General features: G+C 32.6%; 1 protein-coding gene across 1 annotated transcript; it reads left to right on the plus strand.

Moving 5' to 3' along the window:
- Window positions 1–2,032: 2,032 nt before the first annotated feature.
- On the plus strand, window positions 2,033–21,825 carry LOC127728976 (translation initiation factor IF-2-like). Its single transcript, XM_052236554.1, has 4 exons — window positions 2,033–2,207; window positions 2,685–2,840; window positions 5,257–5,916; window positions 21,626–21,825. Exons 1-4 carry the CDS (start codon window positions 2,033–2,035, stop codon window positions 21,823–21,825), a joined length of 1,191 nt encoding a protein of 396 aa, XP_052092514.1.
- The last annotated feature ends 439 nt before the right edge of the window (window positions 21,826–22,264 follow it).

Below are 22,264 nucleotides of genomic sequence, written 5' to 3' on the forward strand. Positions count from 1 at the left end.
CTTATTTCTAATATTGCATCTTTTGATTACAACCGGAAGCAAGAAGCTATACAACAATTATTCGCGACGTCACAGTTGTACCATAGTAGCGACGTCGTCGTTGATGAAAAAGTTTCAACGATACACTCACGAAATTTGAAGCGCTGTTCTTTTTATTAAAAAATAATTTTCGCTGATCGAACGAAAACAGAAAGAAAATCGTATAAAGGTAAGAACATATCCTACTTATAACATACAGTAACTTATAAAAAACTTTCTTTTGATATCCTTCATGTATGTCTATGCTTATTTCGCCCCTGGAAAGTCTTTCTATTCTATATTATTTTTCTTTGAAGACTTGTAGATGTTAGATATATCTACTGCGACTGATTCTTGTTTAATGAGAAATGACTAAAAGTGCAGTTATTTACTGACTACATCACCGAAAATACAATACAAATGTATAAAAACAAAGCTTACAGAATATAAGGATGACTTTTGTGATCAATTTCATTTTGTTCTCAAAATTCATTGACATGCCCGCAGCAAATCAGGCGGTAGCAACTTTTCCTATAACGAGGGTCTGGATGGGGGTCTGTTGTGATCTCATCAATAGACAGTTGAGCGGCGCGCTATACTGTACGTCTAGTAAGCGGACTTCACAACAGGGTCCTTCATTTCTGTAAATTTCCTAATTTTTCAGGTAATTTTTCTCTATTATTTATATTTTTTGCCAAGTACTCTCTATTTTATAAGCACCCCATTATTTTCTTCTTTTTTTAAACTTTTTTTTTTCTATATTTATTTGTTTAGCCTTTTATTCTGCACTTTTTGCCCATTATTCTCTATTCTGTAAACCCGATCCATACCATCTATAATGCTAACTGATGTCCCACACGCGGTACACCTTTAAATTAAATAGAGTTCAACCATTTTCCCTTGTCAAGTATGTCAGGATGTTAAATGAATATTAGATGGAACCATGGAGCATGCTTAAATTTCAAATGTCATTTTGAGACATTGACTCTTTTAATAACTTTGACCTTGAAATCAAATAAGATATGCAACAGTTCATGCCATGGAAAGCTTTTGCTAATATTTGATGAAGGCTGGACACAAGCATAAAGATCACCAGTGTGTAATCGCGATGAATAACATGATACATAGACAACAGTTTCTATACCCCTTTTCCAATTTATTACCTTTGTAGTAGATAACAATGACAACATGTATAAACTGTACACTGCTGGTGGCCTACCTTTATAAAAATCTAGATCCGCACCCGTATATCTAGTGCGTGTTCACTTGAAAACAAAACTAGTTTTTGCATTATTATAGCTTTTCGGTACCGTTTAAGTATAGAAAATACTTTTAGTACAATAAACAAATCTAAAAATCTAAGACGAGGAAAAAAAGCTAACTATAGATAAACAGACATTATGTAGATATCAGATTGATTGATCGATTGATCATTAATTATCAGTTTGATTGCAAATAGTTCATATAAAAAATAAGGAGATGTGGTATGATTGCCAATGAGACAACTATCCACTAAAGTTCAAATAAAGTGGATGTAAGCAATTATAGGCAACCGTACGACCTTCAACAATGAGAAAAACCCATACGGTATGGTTATTTACTTAATGGTTTAATCGGGATACAAATGCAGAATTTTCAACGGCATTGGTAAATGAAAACATGTTTTATAGGGACAGAAATATTGCCTTGTAAGAAGCTTCACACAGACTCTACACTGGAGTTGTTGCAATAGTTCTTGAGTGAGCGTGGTATATTTTTAACATATGGCTTTTCATTTTACGTTCAGATTCCGACCGGACGCGGCTGCGGTACAGCCAGACGGTTGCCCCTTGTCGGGAGTCGTGACCCTCAGATAGAGAAACTGGGACCGATTTCTATGGCTCGGGGTTCCTTTTGGTCGCGTAGGAGTGGGGGTAGAGAATACACAAGTACTATATATAGGTAAACTGCATTTCAAATCAATCTAGAGTTAAATGAAAGCAGTCGAACAGAAAATTTCATTTTTATTTTAGTCATGGATGATTTGGAACACCCCTTTCCGCTGTTAGAAGCTGCAAAGAAAGAGCTTATCATGCAATATAAAGAAAAGGCGGAGTCTAGTCAAGAATTGGAATTTTGGCAGAGGATAGAAGTTGTCAGGGAGAATTACAAATCTCCAACAGATGTTACTTCTGATGAAGAAATAACAGGTGTGCATTTATTTATTTATTTAAATTTGGTAGAAAAGAAAAAAACGAAAAGGGTGGCCAAGGGATTTTTTTTATTTTTTTTTTATTTTTTTTTTTTTTTTTTGGTGGGGGAGGGGGGGGGGGGGGTGTTAGCTCGATTAATAATCTTGAAAACTTTTACTTTTGCATTTGTAGTACAAAACAGTTAATCAACCAATTCAGAAATGGTTTTGCATCATGGAAACGTCACAGTTTTTGACGTTATAATGGATTTGTCAAGTCGTCATTTGAGAATACGAAGACGAAACTCGAATTTTCAGCACTCCTTATAAATTGCATATATGTAAGCTTTCCTATCATAATCATGAGAATAGCGCTCTTATATTGAAACATTTGAAAACAATTGATCAATGAAGTTTTTAGTTAAAGTATATGAGTATTAGGTTTATGTTTTATCACCACCAACACCAACTCTATTTATAATCTTTTGAAAAATAGTGAGAGAAAAATCGACTGAAAATAAGAAAACGGACGAAGACAAAGTATTAAAAACAACTATATGCGTGAATATTGAAAAGGAAAATGGAGCAGGTGATAATACAGATTTAGCAAAGAATACATTGATATATCAGAAGAATGGTTTGAATTATTTGCGTAAGTAATCGGATGAAAACCGAAGCGCCATATAAGGGTCTGGATTTGGGGTCCTTCAATTCTATTTTCTTAAATTTTTTTAGCCATTTTCTCTAGTCTTTATAAATTTTACCCCTTATCTCTATTCTTTATATTTCAGTACCCCACTATTCTCTAATTTTTACTTTATTTGTCTATTTTTCTGTAACATTGGCTTATTATTCTCTCCATCCAGACCCTCACATGCATATGCTTTGAAACGAACCAACTTCGAAACTTTTAGATACATACCAGATCGACTGATCGATTTTTTTTTACATTGCTTTCATCCGACAAAATAAATAGATATTTAAATAAATAATAAGGAACCCAAGTCTGTTATGACAGTCTTACATTCTCTTTTGAATTTCTTTTTCTCTTTGTCATTCCGTTTTGCTCATTATTGTTGAGGACCGTCCGGTGATATATAGTTTCGATCCTCGTCCTTTAGTATTTGGTGATATTTGTCTCATTGGCAATCATACCACAGCTCCTTATTTTTATATCATAGCGAGTGACTTCTGCTTTTGCAATTACCCTTTTTACGACAAGAATCTTAGAAACATGTTGTTTGTTGGCTTGTCACAAGGTTTAGCTAGCTATAAAAAAAACAGGTTTGATCCACCATTTTCTACATAAGGAAACGCCTGTACCAAGTCAGGAATATGACAGTTGTTTTCCATTCGTTTGATGTGTATGAGCTTTTGATTTTGCCATTTTGTTAAGGGACCTTCCGTTATAAATTTTCCCTGTAGTTCGGTATTTTTGTTATTTTACTTTTTTTGTAAAGTATATAAAAACAGAAGAAGTCTGGTGTCCATACTTATACACCATATGTACCTTTTGTTGTTATTTCCTCATAAAATATATAATATATATATGTATATATATGTTACAGTACAAATTGGAATTCAGAAAGGTTCTATAATCCCCCAAGTACAAATTCGAATTCTGATTTATACTATTTGAAATCAAGTACAAATCAGATTCAAATATTTACAAGTAGAAATTGGGATATCCAGATTTGTACTAGGAGGATCCTGGATTGTTCTAGATAATTACTTTAAAAGACACACTAATAGCCGTTACAATATTTTGATTTACTTCATGATGAAATAAACGTATAAGCATTTTTTTAAACTTGTCTGAATCAAAAGTTAAAGAGGTAGAACCTGAATTTATTTTACTGCAGATGTTTACCTAGAAGTCCTTCGATCTTAACTAAAAGTCATAACTTTAAGGTTTATATATACACTTCGGTGTGTTTCCGAACATTTGATCCCTTTATGTGCATATCCCAAGTCAGGAGCCTGTTGTTGTGTGATTGTCAATGGTTCATGTCGGCCATATTTGTTATTCGTAAATTGTTTTGTTATAAATAAGGCTGTTAGATTTCTCGTTTGAATTGTTTTACATTTTTCATGTTGGGACCTTTTATAGTCGAATATGCGGTATGGGTTTTTCTCATTGTTGAAGGCCGTACGGTGGCCTATAATTGCTTACATCCACTTCATGGACTCTGGTGGATAGATGTCCCATGTGCCATTATACCACACCACCTTATTTTTATATGTCTACTAAGTTTTAATTTGATGTGACCATACACTCCTTTTAACCAAATGTTAACCCAATACGAAACGAACGGACGGACGGACGAATAGAGCGGAAAAAGATAATGCTCCTCTACTGTCTTAGGTAGCAATAAACAGTTAGGAAAAAATATTAAAATTTTCCCTCATAAATTTTACCATCCCCTATCATTGCCTTCTTGCAATATAAAGCTTACTGTTTGTGTCATATATGTGCATATGTATGTAATCAGAATCTTCCATAGATTTCATATCCAGTATATAAAATGGTAAAATATAATTTCTTTTTGGTGTATCCATGGCAACAATCTGCATTTTTTTGTTATAAAATATAGCAAAAAGGGGGGAAAAGATGTCACATATTTCCCCAAAATTTGACCAAAAGTAGAATTTCAATCACTTCAAGTAATACCTTTTCTGAAACTGTTTACATATATCTTTCAATAAATCCAATGAAAATCATATGTCTTTCATCTCATTTTTTTGTAAAATTGCGTCAAAAACTTCGTGTAGAAAAAAAGTGTTTGTAAACATTACATTAATTTCTGGACCGATGACCGGTCTAGCTATGAAAATACGGAGAGTCAAACAGAAAATAGCCCATAAAACATGTAAAAAATAATCTTGATGTTCTTATAAACCAACTTTGAAGGCTAAATTAGTACTCAGCTGTCTACAAATGAATTTTATTACACAATAACTTTCATATTTGAAAAATCCACCGGGGCCAAAATGCGAAACCAAACTCCTAACTGTGTATTGCTACCTTAGACCGGGCATACAAAAAGGTTTTAAAATTCTATTTACAGGACACGAGGGAACAGTTAGACCACCGAAAGTAGAAGAGGACGAGAAGAATCAGGTGGAACAATTCATCAGCGGTATAATCAATGATGCCGTTGATGAATACAGCACCGAATTCTGGAGGGCCTTGGAAGCCAAAATCCAGGAAAGTACAATAAATTGTGGAGAAGAAGAACTGGACACCGATATAGATTCAGAGGAGAAAAACAAATTTGAAGCAAGAGAGTCTAAAAAGGAAAAGAAATTAGAAAAAATTGAAGCCAATGAGGAAATGAAACTAAATTTACAGGAGACCTTAGAGAAAATGAAACTGCAGACAACAGAAGCAATTAAGAAAACAAACCTTGATTCAAAGCAAACAAAAGAGAAAAAGAATCAGGAAGCAAAGAAAGCAAGAGAGATAAAGAACCGGAAAGCAAAAGAGTTAAAACAAAAATTGAAGTTAGAAGCCAAAGAATCCAAACAGAAAACGAAGCTTGAAGCTAAAGAATATAAGGCGAAAAAGAAGCTTGAAGCTAAGGAATGCAAAGAGAAAAAGAAACTTGAATATAGAGAGAAAAGGAAGCTTGAGGCAGAGATATCGAAAGAAAAAAAGATGAACAAAAAGCAGTTAAAAGAAGGAACTTTGATGCTACAAGAAGCGACAGAAATAAGAAAATTAGAAGGTAATGAATTTCAGGATAAAAGGATACTAAAAAAAGAGGAATTAAAAGAAAAAGAAAATATGAAAATAAATGACACGAAAGAGAAAACAGTTACAGGTAGGGTATCAAAAACAAATTTTTAAATGTGGGTTCAATCTTCACTATCAATCTAGTATTTATTGAAAAAGAAAGCACGGATGCACATGAGAAGAATGTGATGAAACTTTTTGATACAATAGGTATACTACAGCAGCGATTCTAATTCCTACATAATATTATGTTCGAATTTTTGTTATATCAGTCTGCTAATAATGCTTTTTGTTTCAAATTAACAACCAAGTGAGAGTTTTTTCCCTCTCAAGTTTTTAAAAATAATTTTAAAAAAATTATGAGAAATGATTTATCTGCTTGTACTATATCTTGACCTCTTGCTATCTTATTGAATCGCCTTTTGTTTAAAAGATGTAAGTAAATTAGAAACAAAGCTGTATAGAAAAGCTTTAGGTCTAACATGGAAGTAATATTTAAATTCAATATTACTTCCATGGGTCTAATAACTTGATTTTTCTTTCAAAATTTATTTTGCAGATGGAGAAAAACCTGTAAAGAAATCAAAGTTTGGTGATTTTATCACAAACCTGTTTTCATGCTTCAGAGTTGACAGTAAAACCTCCTCCTAGAAAACAACCTATATGTTATAACCACGTGGTTATAATGTTGATGAGACGTTGTCTATTGACTTTTTTAAAAGTTTTTATTTATTATTGTTTGAATTGTACATACGTTTTATTTTATTTTGTCACATTAAATAAATACAAAGTGTGTTATTTTTATATCACAAAAAGCAATGATATAGTTCGTACATTTTTACTAAGAAAATACGTGCTCGCCAAATTTTGTCAATATAACGGAACTATAAACAACTGTTATACAAGTGGAGGGTTTAGCTAGCTATAAAACCAGGTTTAACCTGAGTGATCATCATACGGTCAAACGCCACACATTATACACAACTCATCTTGTACATGTTTTGCCGATCAGGAATCGTATATGGTCACAGGCGTAAACCAAACTTTAATTGAAATCGTCTAACAGGTTATTCAATCAGCAAATGCCATCCCGTAAATAATATAGAAATATTAAAGGAGATGTGGTATGATTGCCAATTAGACAACTATCCACCAAAGTTCAAATGAAGTGGATTTAACCAATTATAGGCAACCGTACGGCCTTCAACAATGAAAAAAACCCATACCGTATAGTCGACTATAAAAGGCCCAGACCTGAAAATATGAAACAATTCAAATGAGAAAACTAACGGCCTAATTTATAACAAAACAATTTACGAAAAACAAATATGACAGAAATGAACCAACGACAACCACTGAACTACAGGCTCCTGGCTTGGGACAGGCACATACAGAACGCAAATAAGCTTCTTTTAAGACTTTGTAATAAAAAGTGAATACTAGGACAAAACTTATATTCACTTAATATCAATTGCATATTTATGGAATAGTAAAATATATTTTAATTAACCTATAGCTGTACAATGGAGCCTGTGGGAATGCAACCCGAGTATAAATCTATGGTATAATTTTCACATTTTACCATCATGGTTTTGTAAAATCTGGACTTCGAAAAGAAACAGAAAAAGAAGAAAGATAGCAAGACTTGGCAGCGACCGGCAGAATTTTTAGACATAGAAACAACAGAGTCAGCGCAGGGCCACTAAGCTTAACTACCCGCTTTGCACCAGCCGATGTAAATGAATGCTTAGGATGGGAATCGAACCCACGTACGCAATCTCCGTTGTCCTATAATTTTAATTGAACATAAGTTCGCCCCCACAACCAAAAAAAATTAAATAAAAAAAAATGAATGAATAAAATAAAAATATATATATATATTGAATGAAACATCTTTTTTTTTCATTGAGCCAAAAACTATAAATGTGTTAAGGGTTATATATATCATACTGGATAAATTGATTGATTGTTGGTTACTTAACGTCCAGTGGCAAATACTCCATGTTTGTTCAGGACGATATCATACTGGAAAATATAAGTTTGGGTAGTGCGATAGCTTTGGTTTTCGGTTCTTGAGATGTATACTTCGATCGTAAATTATCCAATAGGCTCTATTGCACAGCTGTGGGTTTAAAAAATGATCGGAAATACACTGCAGCCATGTCGACATTAGTTTGTGATCCATTATATTGAAAAATAGGATTTTTATATAAAAAGCATCTCTCAAAAAGATCTCATCTGTTTTTCATTGTATTATTAAAACAGCGCATCTTCCATGTACTTTTGTAGTGTAACTAAAGAGCAATCAATGTGTTTATTTTCAAATACGTAGTCTAGTTTTGTAAATTGAAAGACTCTATGAGTGAAAAAAATACAATCGTGTATACAGGGGAATTGATCATACCTCTTTCTTTAAGTCTTAATTCAATTTAACATGAGTAATGCAAAAACATACCAGTTAGTTTGACAGAATTTGTCGTAAAATTGCACCTCAATGGCGAAATGAATCTATATCCTAAAACCACCACTGCATGTTGACATGCATTACTAAATAAGTATCAATTCTTGAAACAAAACATTTAATTAATCCTTACAAGCATTTGACAAAAAGAAAATATGGAATGACCTCAATTGGACAGTCTGGGGGGACAGTATTATATTTTTGTTCTAATAAATAGATGACTAATAATGTACAATCATGATGTCTCCGTGGTGTTATGTAGATAAATACATATGTCATAAGTACTTACAATAGTAATACCAGTCGTGATACAAACTTTATTTACAATTAAAAACATATAGACTTATAATGATTAAATAAAAGTACACACACACACATAGAAATATTTTTGAAACAATTATTCTATAAAAACCTTTGTACAAAAAAAAAAGCATTCAATTTCGTGTTATTATCCCATGTTAACCATAATAGTTTATCAATACCAGTTATGTAAATACTACAAGCCTCTGATAATAAGCGATACCTGCAGATCAATCGACGATGTAACATAATTAGTGATGCAAGTACCTGCATAACCCGAAAAACAGTCGAAAACAAGCTTAAAACCCGAAAACAGTCTTGTTACCTTAATCATTATTGACTTGAAAGGACCTTATACAATATCGTTCTCGGGAATTAAGAACCGTTTTTCGGTTTTTGAGCTTGTTTTCGATTGTTTTCGGGTTATCTTGGTACTCCTGCTTCTCAGTCAACCCTCCATTTAACCTTTGACTGGTATACATACGTCGTCACCTCGCATACACCATGTACACAGATATTCATGATTTTTTTTTACTGATATATATTTCTCTTGATGTTACAAATAAATGTTCCAAAACAAGTTGCTTTCTTTAAAAAAAAAGAAACGCAATCGTGAACCTAAATGCTTGTTTGGCATGAACGATCAGATAATTGATACATAAAGAAGCATGATTTTACCTCATTTTTTTATATAAAATGTAGAAAAACTGACATGGATTCTTAATGAAGCTGCTGTTTTGTGTGGGGTATAATTTTCTTGTTAAAGAAATAATTTCTCTCTCTCCCATTCCTCTCTCTTTCGATAGATAGCATTACAACATGCAATCTGATTAAAATTCAGATCTATCTTAACTCACGTGCTCGTACATATAAGCATATGACGATTCGAAACCATATCTCTATATTTAAATTAGATTGTACAACATGCTGAATAAGAGGCAACCACTGTTTGTTCCATTCTGAGGTGCTATTTTGGAAATTAGAGGTAGCTTCCTGGCTAAAGTTGAAATGGAAATGTGAAAACAGTCTTTGTTTTGAAGAAGTTTATGAAATGAATCATGATTATTTGTTTGTAGCCAGTTTGAAAATAGTTCAAAACCCTAAGCTATATTAGTTTTGTAAATTCCGAAATAAGACCGTTTTGGAAAATAAATGACACTGGTTTATATGGTTTGGTCATTGACTATCATATTCGAAATATGCTCAATTTATTTTAATATACCCCTGTAAACAAACTAAAAACAGCCTTTTAGAGTAGAAACAATTTGAAACCTCAACTTTGTACTTTCAGTTTGCTCAAACATTTCTCACATTTTCATAACTTGTCCTTTTGTAAATTGGCCAAAACCTAATGAAGTTGTTGATTTGCTCTTTTATACGATTCTGTGACAGACAGAGGGAAGCAGGAATAACTGTGCCAACTCAGTATAGCTCATGTCAAGTATGCAATATAAAAATCCTGTTTTGCAATCGCATGTTCGTTTTATACGGATATTGATTTTAAGAAAAATATTTTTTTATCAAGTTGTCGCCAAAACGCTCTAGACCTCTGTCAACTAGACCCTCTAAATTCGCTTATGACTACATATTGGCTCGACTCCTTGAAAAAAAAATTCTGACGGAATTCCCAGAAACTTGCACTGATTCTTCTTTAGGTGGGACATGAAGTTGTACACAAGCTACTTCAACTTTTAATCTGATTTTATTTTGAGGGGAAGGTGGGTTGTTTCACATACCGAAAACAAAAGAATTGACTTTGCCATTTATAACTATATGATTTGGAAAGGGAAGTCGACACACGTGCCCTTTGGAAAACTCACACACTTTCCTAAAAAAATTAACATACGCATCTCTAATTTTATAAAAGAATCATAAATAGATAATACTCATCTTCCTGTTATCATAAGTCTTTAGACAATTGCTAATCTATCCTCGCAAACCATATAACGGTAGTAATGTATAATAGTTTTCAATGCCAAACATCGAGGAATATATCAAACCTCAATTTCTGTTATTGCATTAACCATAAGTTTTAAATAAATAAAGAGTAATCGCCTCAACTCCAAAGAAATCACTCAGTGTCTGTAAATCTTTTCATATCTTTAGAATTATTTTAAGGACTCAAACGCATATTCATTTATGAACTGTTTCGATGTGACGTGTAATTTCTGCATTTAACACACACAAAAGGTGCCTTAAATTTCATCGTAATTTCCAGGCTTCGTATTTTGACCTTAGTGTAATTGTTAACTTTTTGTATATTGTGACTTGGATGGAGAGTTGTCTCATTGGCACTCATACCACATCTTCTTATTTATATTAACTTGTATTTTAAATAAGATTAAGTATGGTTTATTTAGATAAAAACAGGAAGATGTGGTATGTTTGCAAATAAGAACAACTCTCCCCTAGAGACCAAGTGACGTAAAATTTAACAGCTATAGTCACCGTACGGCCTTCAACAATGAGAAAAACCCATACCGCAAAGTAAGCTATAAAAGGCCCCGAAATGACAATATAAAACAATTCATACGAGAAAATTAACTACCTAATTTCATCGCGTTGTCATTTTGTATAATTATTGCTTTTGTTTCCTTATTATGTCACCCGATCGACAATGTCGGGTAACATATTGCTTTTCCTCTGTTTCTTTTTCCCTATTATTATTATTTTTCTTCCACCTAATTTTGTCCGGCAGTTTTCTCGGAGGCAATGGAACCAATCTTCATGATTGTTGAGCATAATGAGGACTATCATCAGTGGAGTTGCAGTGAAACTTTGGAACTTCAAAATGGCCGCCGTTTCCATGGAAACAGCAAAATTGTGAAAAATAATTTTTTTGTTTGATGACTAATTTGAGAATGCCTGAACTAAAAATCATCAAATTTTTATACAACATAGGTATCCACTATATACAGGTTTTGGATGATTTTGAGAATCATCAGAACTACTGTATTGCCATGGAAACTGGGGAAAGGTTTCCCATTATAGCCCTATGGTTAAAACCCTAAAGTAGCATTTTCTCTCTTAAAATGGTATGTCAAATCCATTGAAACTTTGATGGTATGTTCCCTCCCATGTACCAATGTAGCATCTGTCATTACAATTTTGGGAATGGTCTTTGTTACCATGGAAACCAGCAAAAAAGTCAAAAATTTCAAAATGCACCAAGCTTAATATAACTTTATATTAATGCTAACTGGCATGTATAGAGAAGACTTTTGTCTTTGGAATTTCCAAAATGGTCGCCATTGCCATGGAAACAGCAAAAATGCGAAAAATTTCAAAATGCTCCAAATGTTCTGAAAAATTACAGAAAGATGAATAGCCATCCATATATGTGCATTCACTGCTTTAAATTTTCGAAATGGCTGCCGCTTAGTGGCAATGGGGGTGGGTGAGATCCACTTTTGCTTGCAATAGCAATTCTAGTTTATATTTAAGTTTGATAAAAATGTAGAGCCTTAATTACTATAAATATGAATAATTTAAAACGATATACAAAAGACCAATTTTACTTAAACACGAATAGTGTTTTTGATGCAGTTCGCATGTGGAAATTTTAAATCGTATTGGTCCTTAATGAAAAAAATGGTAAAGACATCGGGTAATTCTACTCATATTACTCAACTAAAAAATGAAAAAGACGAATTAGTCACTGAAAATTACGATAAAGCATGCCTTTTGAATAACTATTTTTGTTCCATATCTACTATAGATGATAATAATAGTAGACTTCCAGAATTTCTGGCTAGATCAAATTCAACAATTGATATTTTTCATATAACCTCAGATCAAGTACTTGATATTTTGCAGACTTAAAAATTGGGAAAAGCATCAGGTAATGACTCAATTAGTCATCAAATGTTAAAAAAGACAAGTAATACTGGCCTAAAGCTTGATAAAGCTGAAAGCATATGGTATTGATGGAAAACTGTACAAATGGTTTGAAAGTTATATTTCAAATAGAAAACAAAGTGTTTTTGTTTCAAGTTCATATTCGCCTTTTGAGAATACTAATGTAGGAGTTCCGCAAGGCTCTGTATTAGGTCCCTTACTATTCCTTATTTATGTAAATGAAATAGCTGATAATTTGATAAGTCTAACTCGATTGTTTGCTGATGACACATCCCTTTCTTATTCCAGTAATAGTCCTTACACAATAGAGGATGTCTTAAATAGCGATTTAGAACAAATCTCAGCATGGTCTAAAGATTGGCTAATTAGTTTTAATCCTAATAAGACAAAGGCTATGATATTCTCCTGTAATACTTCCCCAGATGATATCGAAATAGAATTTTAAAATCAAGCAGTAGAATTTGTCTCCTGTCATACACACTTAGGAATTACTTTTGATACCAATGGTAAATTCCATACACATATAGAAAACATTTTAAATTGTGCAAGCACAAGATTAAATGTTCTCAAAAAATTGAAATATGTATTGAATAGAAATTATCTTGCTCGTATATACTTACTAGTAACATTTTTAAGACCAATTATGGAATATGCATGAGATTTATGGGATGGTTGTACTCAACAAGATTCCGACAATTCAGAACATGTTCAGTTGGAAGCAGGAAGATTGGTATCTGGGTTGCCAGTGTTTGCTAGTCGGGAAGCTATATATTTCGAAACAGGCTAGCAATTGCTAGTAGACAGAAGAAAGTCCAGAAAGCTCAATATGTTCTATTCTTTACATAATGGGACTGCCCCTGATTACCTCTGCGATTTAATGCCCACACTTGTTGATCAAATATCTAATTATGATTTGCGAAACAGTAATAATTATGTAGTGCCCAGGTATAGACTAGGCATAACCAGAAAATCCCTTTTTCCATCTACTACTATTGAATGGAATAGCCTAAACCCCGAATACGTAATTCCAGAAATATAAATATGTTCAAACGAAAGATGAAATCTAAATTGATACAGCCACCCTACTATTTTAGTTGTGGTGATAGAAAACTTAATATTATTCATACACGTTTGTAAATATGTGCAGTTCTTTAAATGCAGATCTGCACCGTGTTATTATCAAACCAAATCCCGCATGCAGCTGTGGCCATCCTGTTGAGGATGGTATTCACTATTTTTTTAGTGCCCTTTTCACAACGAAGCAAAAGAAACACTGTTTTTAAAATAAGAAATATATGCTATATCTATTGAGCTTCTATTGCCTGGTGACGGTGACCTTTCATTTCAGCAAAACAAAGAAATTTTTGAGTCTGTACAATCACATATCAAAATTACACAAAGATTTAGAACATTCAATTAAAATTCTGAATTCCTACTTTCCAACCCTTCACTCTAGTCCAGTCCTCTTTAATATTCCATATTATTTTGTATTTTTTGTTTTCGTTTTTGTTTGTAGTTTGTATATATATTACATGCATTCCTACTATGTTTTTCGTCATTATCTAATTTATTTTGTGTTTATATTTTTATAGGGAGACGACGTCACTAATGTTGTTATAACTTGTGTCCAATCCCTTTTGCTACTTTTGCAAATAAAATATGTTTAAACTAAACTACTTTAAATAGAAATTCATTATCTTATCTCTGACTGTATCAAGGATCACTCAGTCTCTATAAAAGACATTCGTTATTTTATTTCTGACCCTGTATTAGTATTTCACCACTGCTGTATAGCATATGCATAATCATTTTTTCTGTTAAACGACATCACAAATACCAAGCCCAAACATTTATTTATTCTTTTAGAATCGTCAACATACCGCTAAAAATATTTTTATAACTTAAATGTATATTAAAAAATAAAATTTCGTTGTAGCATCTTATATCTGCATTTTACACACCTCACGGATTCTTTTATGTTCAGTTTGTTTTTCTTTTATTTATTATCTTTTTATTTTAATTTGTATTTTTTCCAATATTTTACCAGTTAAAAATATGTGATTATAAAAATTCCGTTTTTGTTATTCTAATCAAAATAGGAACCATTTTAGAAACACTTTGATTGTAGAAAAATATACATATCTGGGACTAGTGTTAAATGAATATTTGAATTATATAGATATGGCAAAAGCTGTTGCTAAGTCTGCCAGTAGGGCATTAGGTTTGTTAATTGCCAAAAGTAAAGCTAATGGTGGTTTTGAGTTTTCAATTTTTACAAAACTTTTTGATGCACTGGTTATGTCAGTTATTGAATATGGTGCCTCAATATGGGGAGCTAGGGAATTTACATGTATTAACGCAATTAAAAATAGAGCCATGCGATTTTTTTATGGGTGTTGGAAAATATACCCCAAATTTATCTTTATATGGAGATATGGGCTGGATGCCATGTATAATTAAACAATGGTCATGTATTTTTAGAAATTGGTCAAGATTTTTTAAAATGAATAATACCAGACTAAATAAATAAGTGTTCTTATGGGCAAATAGAATATGTAACAGTAAAATTAAAAATTGGAATTTTAGAGTTCATAGTAGATTTAGAGAACTTAATATTGAAAATTTTTGTAATATAAACTGTACTTTTAATAAAAATGATATTAAAAATATTGAGAATAATGTTTTTGATATGTACAAAAGAAAATGATGTAATGATTTAAACACAAATGGTCGCAGTAAACTGCGTGTTATATTCATAATGTTACACTTGTATGGGTGTAATGACATACGGCAGTCTTGTTCCCATTGAATGGCAGCTTCAAGATCTTCTTGAAGCTTGAGGCAGTCGTCTTGGGATTCAATTGTCGATAGATTATACTGTCATCTTCAAATAGTCTGATTCGGCTATGTTTGATGTATTCTGGAAGGTCATTGATGTAAATTAGGAATAGTATGGGTCCTAGCACTGTACCTTGTGGGACACCTAATGTGACTGGTATTTTTAAGGATGTCATATTTTCAAAAAACACTTTTTGAGTTCTATTTGAAAGAAAGGACTCAACCCAGTTTATTATTTCTGATATGCCAAAGTATTTTTTATAGTAATATTTTGTGTGGTACCTTGTCAAAAGCGTTTGCAAAATCCATGATTATAAGATCTTTTTTGTATGTTCTTGTCATTGTTTTGTGATAATGCATGTATCAGAGAAATTATTTGGGACTCGCATGATCGTTTTGCTCTAAACCCATGTTCGTAATTCTTAAATTGTATTGTTGGAATTTTTATGTTGCATCATGCATCATGTCATTAGTGTTTGCTTCAAATGTAAAGGCAGACTGAAATTGATTGTTAAATATGTTTGCTTTCTTAGATGGACTTGGGTGTAGTGTACCTTCACTTCGTAGAGGAGCTATGATGGTTTTTTCACTTTTCTAGCTTTTGATGTAGGAATAAGTTTTTTCTGTGTTTTTTGTTTTAAGCATGTTTGATCTAGCTCCTTTATTTCAATATCATCAAATTACACAAGGCACGTTTCTTGCATATTAAAGCGTACCCTTCAAGTGGCGAAATCGGGGCGGTGGCGTAGATTTGATAGAAAATATATATATTTTTAGCATAAAATCGTTCAAAAGTTTTACTCCGTTTTGTGGAATTACGCCCCATTTCAAATGATTAAAGTAACAGGATAGACAATATTTGACTGAAACGTCTTCAAAAAGTATATAGTTATATATTTTTTTGCACATCATTTGAACTCTGCTGGATAGTTTTTCTTTGACAATCCTACCACATCTGCTTATTTTTATATTAGTACCTTGAATATCATGCATATTTCTTTCTGACCTATTGAAAACCTTGAAAAAAAAGAGCCTGTGAAAATGTCAACAATTACGAATTTCGAAAGTCTCAAGTCCCCCACTCAAAATTTAGTTTCAACAAATTTCAAAAAATTAAAGTTATATTCTTTAATTTACATATTTCTATAATTTCATTTTAATATGTACAATGCAGCTGCAATTATATTATAAACCATAATCATAATAATGACAAAAAGGTGCAATATTATTGATCCATTCCACTAATGTTTCAAGAAAATGGGTCTGTTCGCCCAGTTACTTTCGTCTCAGTTCCATGAACCGATATTCACATATGCCTTTTTAAATTATTTTGAACAGTTTTGTTTTGTTGTATATATATATATAGGTGTCATGATATATTATTTCAAAAATCCAAATGGACTATTAACTAATGTATAATATGCTACACGCATATGCGTGAAAGTCTTGCAACTGGACATTCAGAAATCTAACAATTGCTGAATCATTCATTAGACTGTTAACTTTACAATACATATGTAAATATATATAATATAAAGTGCCTAGAAAATCAACCTAACATTGTTAAGTTGATTTTCTAGGCACTTTATAAATATGATAACGCCTGGTATTTCTTAATCATAAGAAATCCGATGGACAAGGTATAATTTGCAGTTGTCACTACACATATGCAGATATATATATATATAATATATATATATAAAATGTCTGAATAATAGCCAACGATAAATCTTATGGGGCGATGGATCATAAAATTATGATACAGTACACTACAAAATATAATATATAATAAGCAAGTCTAAAAGGGTACAACATCACAAAAAAAAAGTAAAATCATGAACAAATGTTAAATAGTTCGGATAACTAATATCCTTCATCAGTAAGATGTCAAATGATTCTTATCTTGACATGTGGTAGTCAAACTGAAATAATAATCTTGATCGTTATACAAATTATCACGAATCAATACGCTGGTAATTTTTTTCAATATTGATGTTTGGGAGGAGGAATAAATTCCTTAAAACTGTAAGAGTCCTGTACTGAAGCCTGAGTTACAGGAAACTCATACTATGTTTTTTCATTAATGCCATCTGGAGAAACAGTCCTTAACTTTCTTATCCAAAAACTTTCCCAAGCAAGTCTATCGGCCCTTTACCAACTCTCGTTGTGGTCTATGATAGAGATGGTAAGGTTTTTGAGATCAGCTTTGGCGTGCCCAGGTGATCTCAAATGACGACTTACGGGGAGGTCGGGCATGCGTTTGTTGAATGGCTGTTCTGTCTCGCCAACATACTGCATGCCACATCGACACTGCAGAAGGTATACAACATTCTGGGTTTTGCAAGTTACATTGCAATATATAGTGTATGCGGACCCAGTGGAGTGGCAAGTAAATGTTTGAGTATTCAGTATTTGTTGGCAAGTCAGACATCGTCTGTTACCACACGACTTGCACCATCCTGCAGTTGAAGAGCTTTTATGATATAAGTACAAGTGACAACTCTACGACAGATCCATCCATTGGATCACCAGTGAAGGTGATACACGGCTGAAAACACATATTATATTCATAATTACTCTTTATATCAGCCCAACAATGTTAGATCTATAAATTTGCGAAAGCAAATTTTTTGTTGTTCCCTGGCAAGGATTCGAACTCATGTATATATATATAAACAAGTCTAAATTGAAAACAATGTTCAAACCTATCATTGCGTTGGATAAAAATCGCAATTTTTATATGTGTGCATGCAAAACAAATTTCTTGGTAGAGGGGTCTAAAAACAGCACAAACAACATTTTCCAAAAGACCAAAAAAGTGAAAAAGTATATTTAACAAAACGCATTTGACTAGCAGATCGAACGACAGATGCTCTTAAATCCTGCTGACTGCCATTGGCGATTGCCAAATAAACGGATCCCAGATGTAACAAAATGGATCTTAATTATTAATTTAATACCAAACAGAAAACAATAAACTTGCGGAAAAGATGATATACCGCAAACATAAGGTGCAAAAATTTGGTACACCATATCCGGATTTCGACAATTAATGTCTCTTCAGTGATGTTAGGAATCGAAACGGTATTTGGAAGGCCACATAATTTACCTCAATTTAGGATAGACTCTTGAATTTTGAACAGTCGAAATAGGATGAACGGATTATATAAACCCGAAGGCAAATATAATACAAGCCCAAACCAAAAAATATATACAAGTCTAAATTGAAAACAACGTTCAAACCTATGATTGCGTTGGATAAAAACCGCAATTTTTATACGTGTGCATGCAAAACAAATTTCTTGGCAGAGGGGTCTAAATACAACACAAACAACATTTTCCAAAAGATATAACTACTCTAAATATCAGCACAACAATGTTAAATCTGCAAATTTGTGGAAACTAATTTGTGTTCTTCCCTCGCCGGGATACGAACTCATGCTATTGGGATATCGAGACAACACCGCCTGCACTATGTCCATCGCTCTAGACCACTCGGCCACCTAGACTATTATATGTATATAATAAAAACTATAACACAATTTTCCATACGTTTCGGCTATTACGGTCTTCTTCATTGGAATAAATAACAACAATGTATATATATAGATATATATGTATATATGTATATCGTTTATCCCGTTTATGTTTGTTTCATTTTCTAATATGGTTTATCCCGTTTATGTTTGTTTCATTTTCAAATATGGTTTATCCCGTTTATGTTTGTTTCATTTTCTAATATGGTTGATCCCGTTTATGTTTGTTTCATTTTCTAATATGGTTTATCCCGTTTATGTTTGTTTCATTTTCTAATATCGTTTATCCCGTTTTTGTTTGTTTCATATTCTAATATATACAAATAATTGTACAGATGAAAAGGTGTTTTTCAGCTGATTTTCCTCCCTTCTGTGAAAGCCGATGATTAAGCGTTTTCACCCACTTCGAACTGTTTTATAATGTTGTAACATTGTAATACGCATGTATTTTAAATGTTTTTGAATAATTTTGCAGTTTTCATTTTGCCCCCTCAAAAAGAATTTTTTTTTTTTGTATATGCTAGTAAAAGTGCAGATTCATTATTCACAAATTTCATTAAAAAAACCAAAACGCTGATATAATTTTTGTCCGTCTAACACTTTTTTTTTCAAACTTTTCAGGAAATTAATATGAATTTTACCCAGCATTTAATAAGTATGCGATCTTATTTCTAATATTGCATCTTTTGATTACAACCGGAAGCAAGAAGCTATACAACAATTATTCGCGACGTCACAGTTGTACCATAGTAGCGTCGTCGTCGTTGAGGAAAAAGTTTCAACGATACACTCACGAAATTTGAAGCGCTGTTCTTTTTATTAAAAAATAATTTTCGCTGATCGAACGAAAACAGAAAGAAAAGCGTATAAAGGTAAGAAAATATCCTACTTATAACATACAGTAACTTATACAAAACTTTCTTTTGATATCCTTCATGTATGTCTATGTTTATTTCGCCCTTGGAAAGTCTTTCTATTTTATATTATTTTTCTTTGGAGACGTGTAGATGTTAGATATATCTACTGCGACTGATTCTTGTTTAATGAGAAATGACTAAAAGTGCAGTTATTTACTGACTACATCACCGAAAATACAATACAAATGTATAAAATCAAAGCTTACAGAATATAAGGATGACTTTTGTGATCAATTTCATTTTGTTCTCAAAATTGATTGACATGCCCGCAGCAAATCAGGCGGAAGCAACTTGCGATTAGTCCTTTTCCTATAACGAGGGTCTGGATGGGGGTCTGTTGTGATCTCATCAATAGACAGTTGAGCGGCGCGCTATACTGTACGTCTAGTAAGCGGACTTCATAACAGGGTCCTTCATTTCTGTAAATTTCTTTATTTTTTCAGGTAATTTTTCTCTATTATTTATATTTTTTGCCAATTACTCTCTATTTTATAAGCACCCCATTATTTTCTTCTTTTTTTTAAACTTTTTTTTCTATATTTATTTGTTTAGCCTTTTATTCTGCACTTTTTGCCCATTATTCTCTATTCTGTAAACCCAATCCATACCATCTATAATGCTAACTGATGTCCCACACGCGGTACACCTTGAAATTAAATAGAGTTCAACCATTTTCCCTTGTCAACTATGTCAGGATGTTAAATGAATATTAGATGGAACCATGGAGCATGCTTAAATTTCAAATGTCATTTTGAGACATTGACTCTTTTAATAACTTTGACCTTGAAATCAAATAAGATATGCAACAGTTCATGCCATGGAAAGCTTTTGCTAATATTTGATGAAGGCTGGACACAAGCATAAAGATCACCAGTGTGTAATCGCGATGAATAACATGATACATAGACAACAGTTTCTATACCCCTTTTCCAATTTATTACCTTTGTAGTAGATAACAATGACAACATGTATAAACTGTACACTACTGGTGGCCTACCTTTAAAAAATCTAGATCCGCGCCCGTATATCTAGTGCGTGTTCACTTGAAAACAAAACTAGTTTTTGCATTATTATAGCTTATCGGTACCGTTTAAGTATAGAAAATACTTTTAGTACAATAAACAAATCTAAAAATCTAAGACGAGGAAAAAAAGCTAACTATAGATAAACAGACATTATGTAGATATTAGATTGATTGATCGATTGATCATTAATTATCAGTTTGATTGCAAATAGTTCATATAAAAAATAAGGAGATGTGGTATGATTGCCAATGAGACAACTATCCACTAAAGTTCAAATAAAGTGGATGTAAGCAATTATAGGCAACCGTACGGCCTTCAACAATGAGAAAAACCCATACGGTATGGTTATTTACTTAATGGTTTAATCGGGATACAAATGCAGAATTTTCAACGGCATTGGTAAATGAAAACATGTTTTATAGGGACAGAAATATTGCCTTGTAAGAAGCTTCACACATACTCCACACTGGAGTTGTTGCAATAGTTCTTGAGTGAGCGTGGTATATTTTTAACATATGGCTTTTCATTTTACGTTCCGATTCCGACCGGACGCGGCTGCGGTACAGCCAGACGGTTGCCCCTTGTCGGGAGTCGTGACCCTCAGATAGAGAAACTGGGACCGATTTCTATGGCTCGGGGTTCCTTTTGGTCGCGTAGGAGTGGGGGTAGAGAATACACAAGTACTATATATATAGGTAAACTGCATTTCAAATCAATCTAGAGTTAAATGAAAGCAGTCGAACAGAAAATTTCATTTTTATTTTAGTCATGGATGATTTGGAACACCCCTTTCCGCTGTTAGAAGCTGCAAAGAAAGAGCTTATCATGCAATATAAAGAAAAGGCGGAGTCTAGTCAAGAATTGGAATTTTGGCAGAGGATAGAAGTTGTCAGGGAGAATTACAAATCTCCAACAGATGTTACTTCTGATGAAGAAATAACAGGTTTGCATTTATTTATTTATTGAAATTTGGTAGAAAAGAAAAAAACGAAAAGGGTGGCCAAGGGATTTTTTTTTTTTTTTTTTTTTTTTTTGGTGGGGGGGGGGGGGGGGTGTTTGCTCGATTAATAATCTTGAAAACTTTTACTTTTGCATTTGTAGTACAAAACAGTTAATCAACCAATTCAGAAATGGTTTTGCATCATGGAAACGTCACAGTTTTTGACGTTATAATGGATTTGTCAAGTCGTCATTTGAGAATACGAAGACGAAACTCGAATTTTCAGCACTCCTTATAAATTGCATATATGTAAGCTTTCCTATCATAATCATTAGAATAGCGCTCTTATATTGAAACATTTGAAAACAATTGATCAATGAAGTTTTTAGTTTAAGTATATGAGTATTAGGTTTATGTTTTATCACCACCAACACCAACTCTATTTATAATCTTTTGAAAAATAGT

Source organism: Mytilus californianus, unplaced genomic scaffold (assembly GCF_021869535.1).
Source record: "Mytilus californianus isolate M0D057914Y unplaced genomic scaffold, xbMytCali1.0.p SCAF_2, whole genome shotgun sequence".
Taxonomy (NCBI): domain Eukaryota; kingdom Metazoa; phylum Mollusca; class Bivalvia; order Mytilida; family Mytilidae; genus Mytilus; species Mytilus californianus.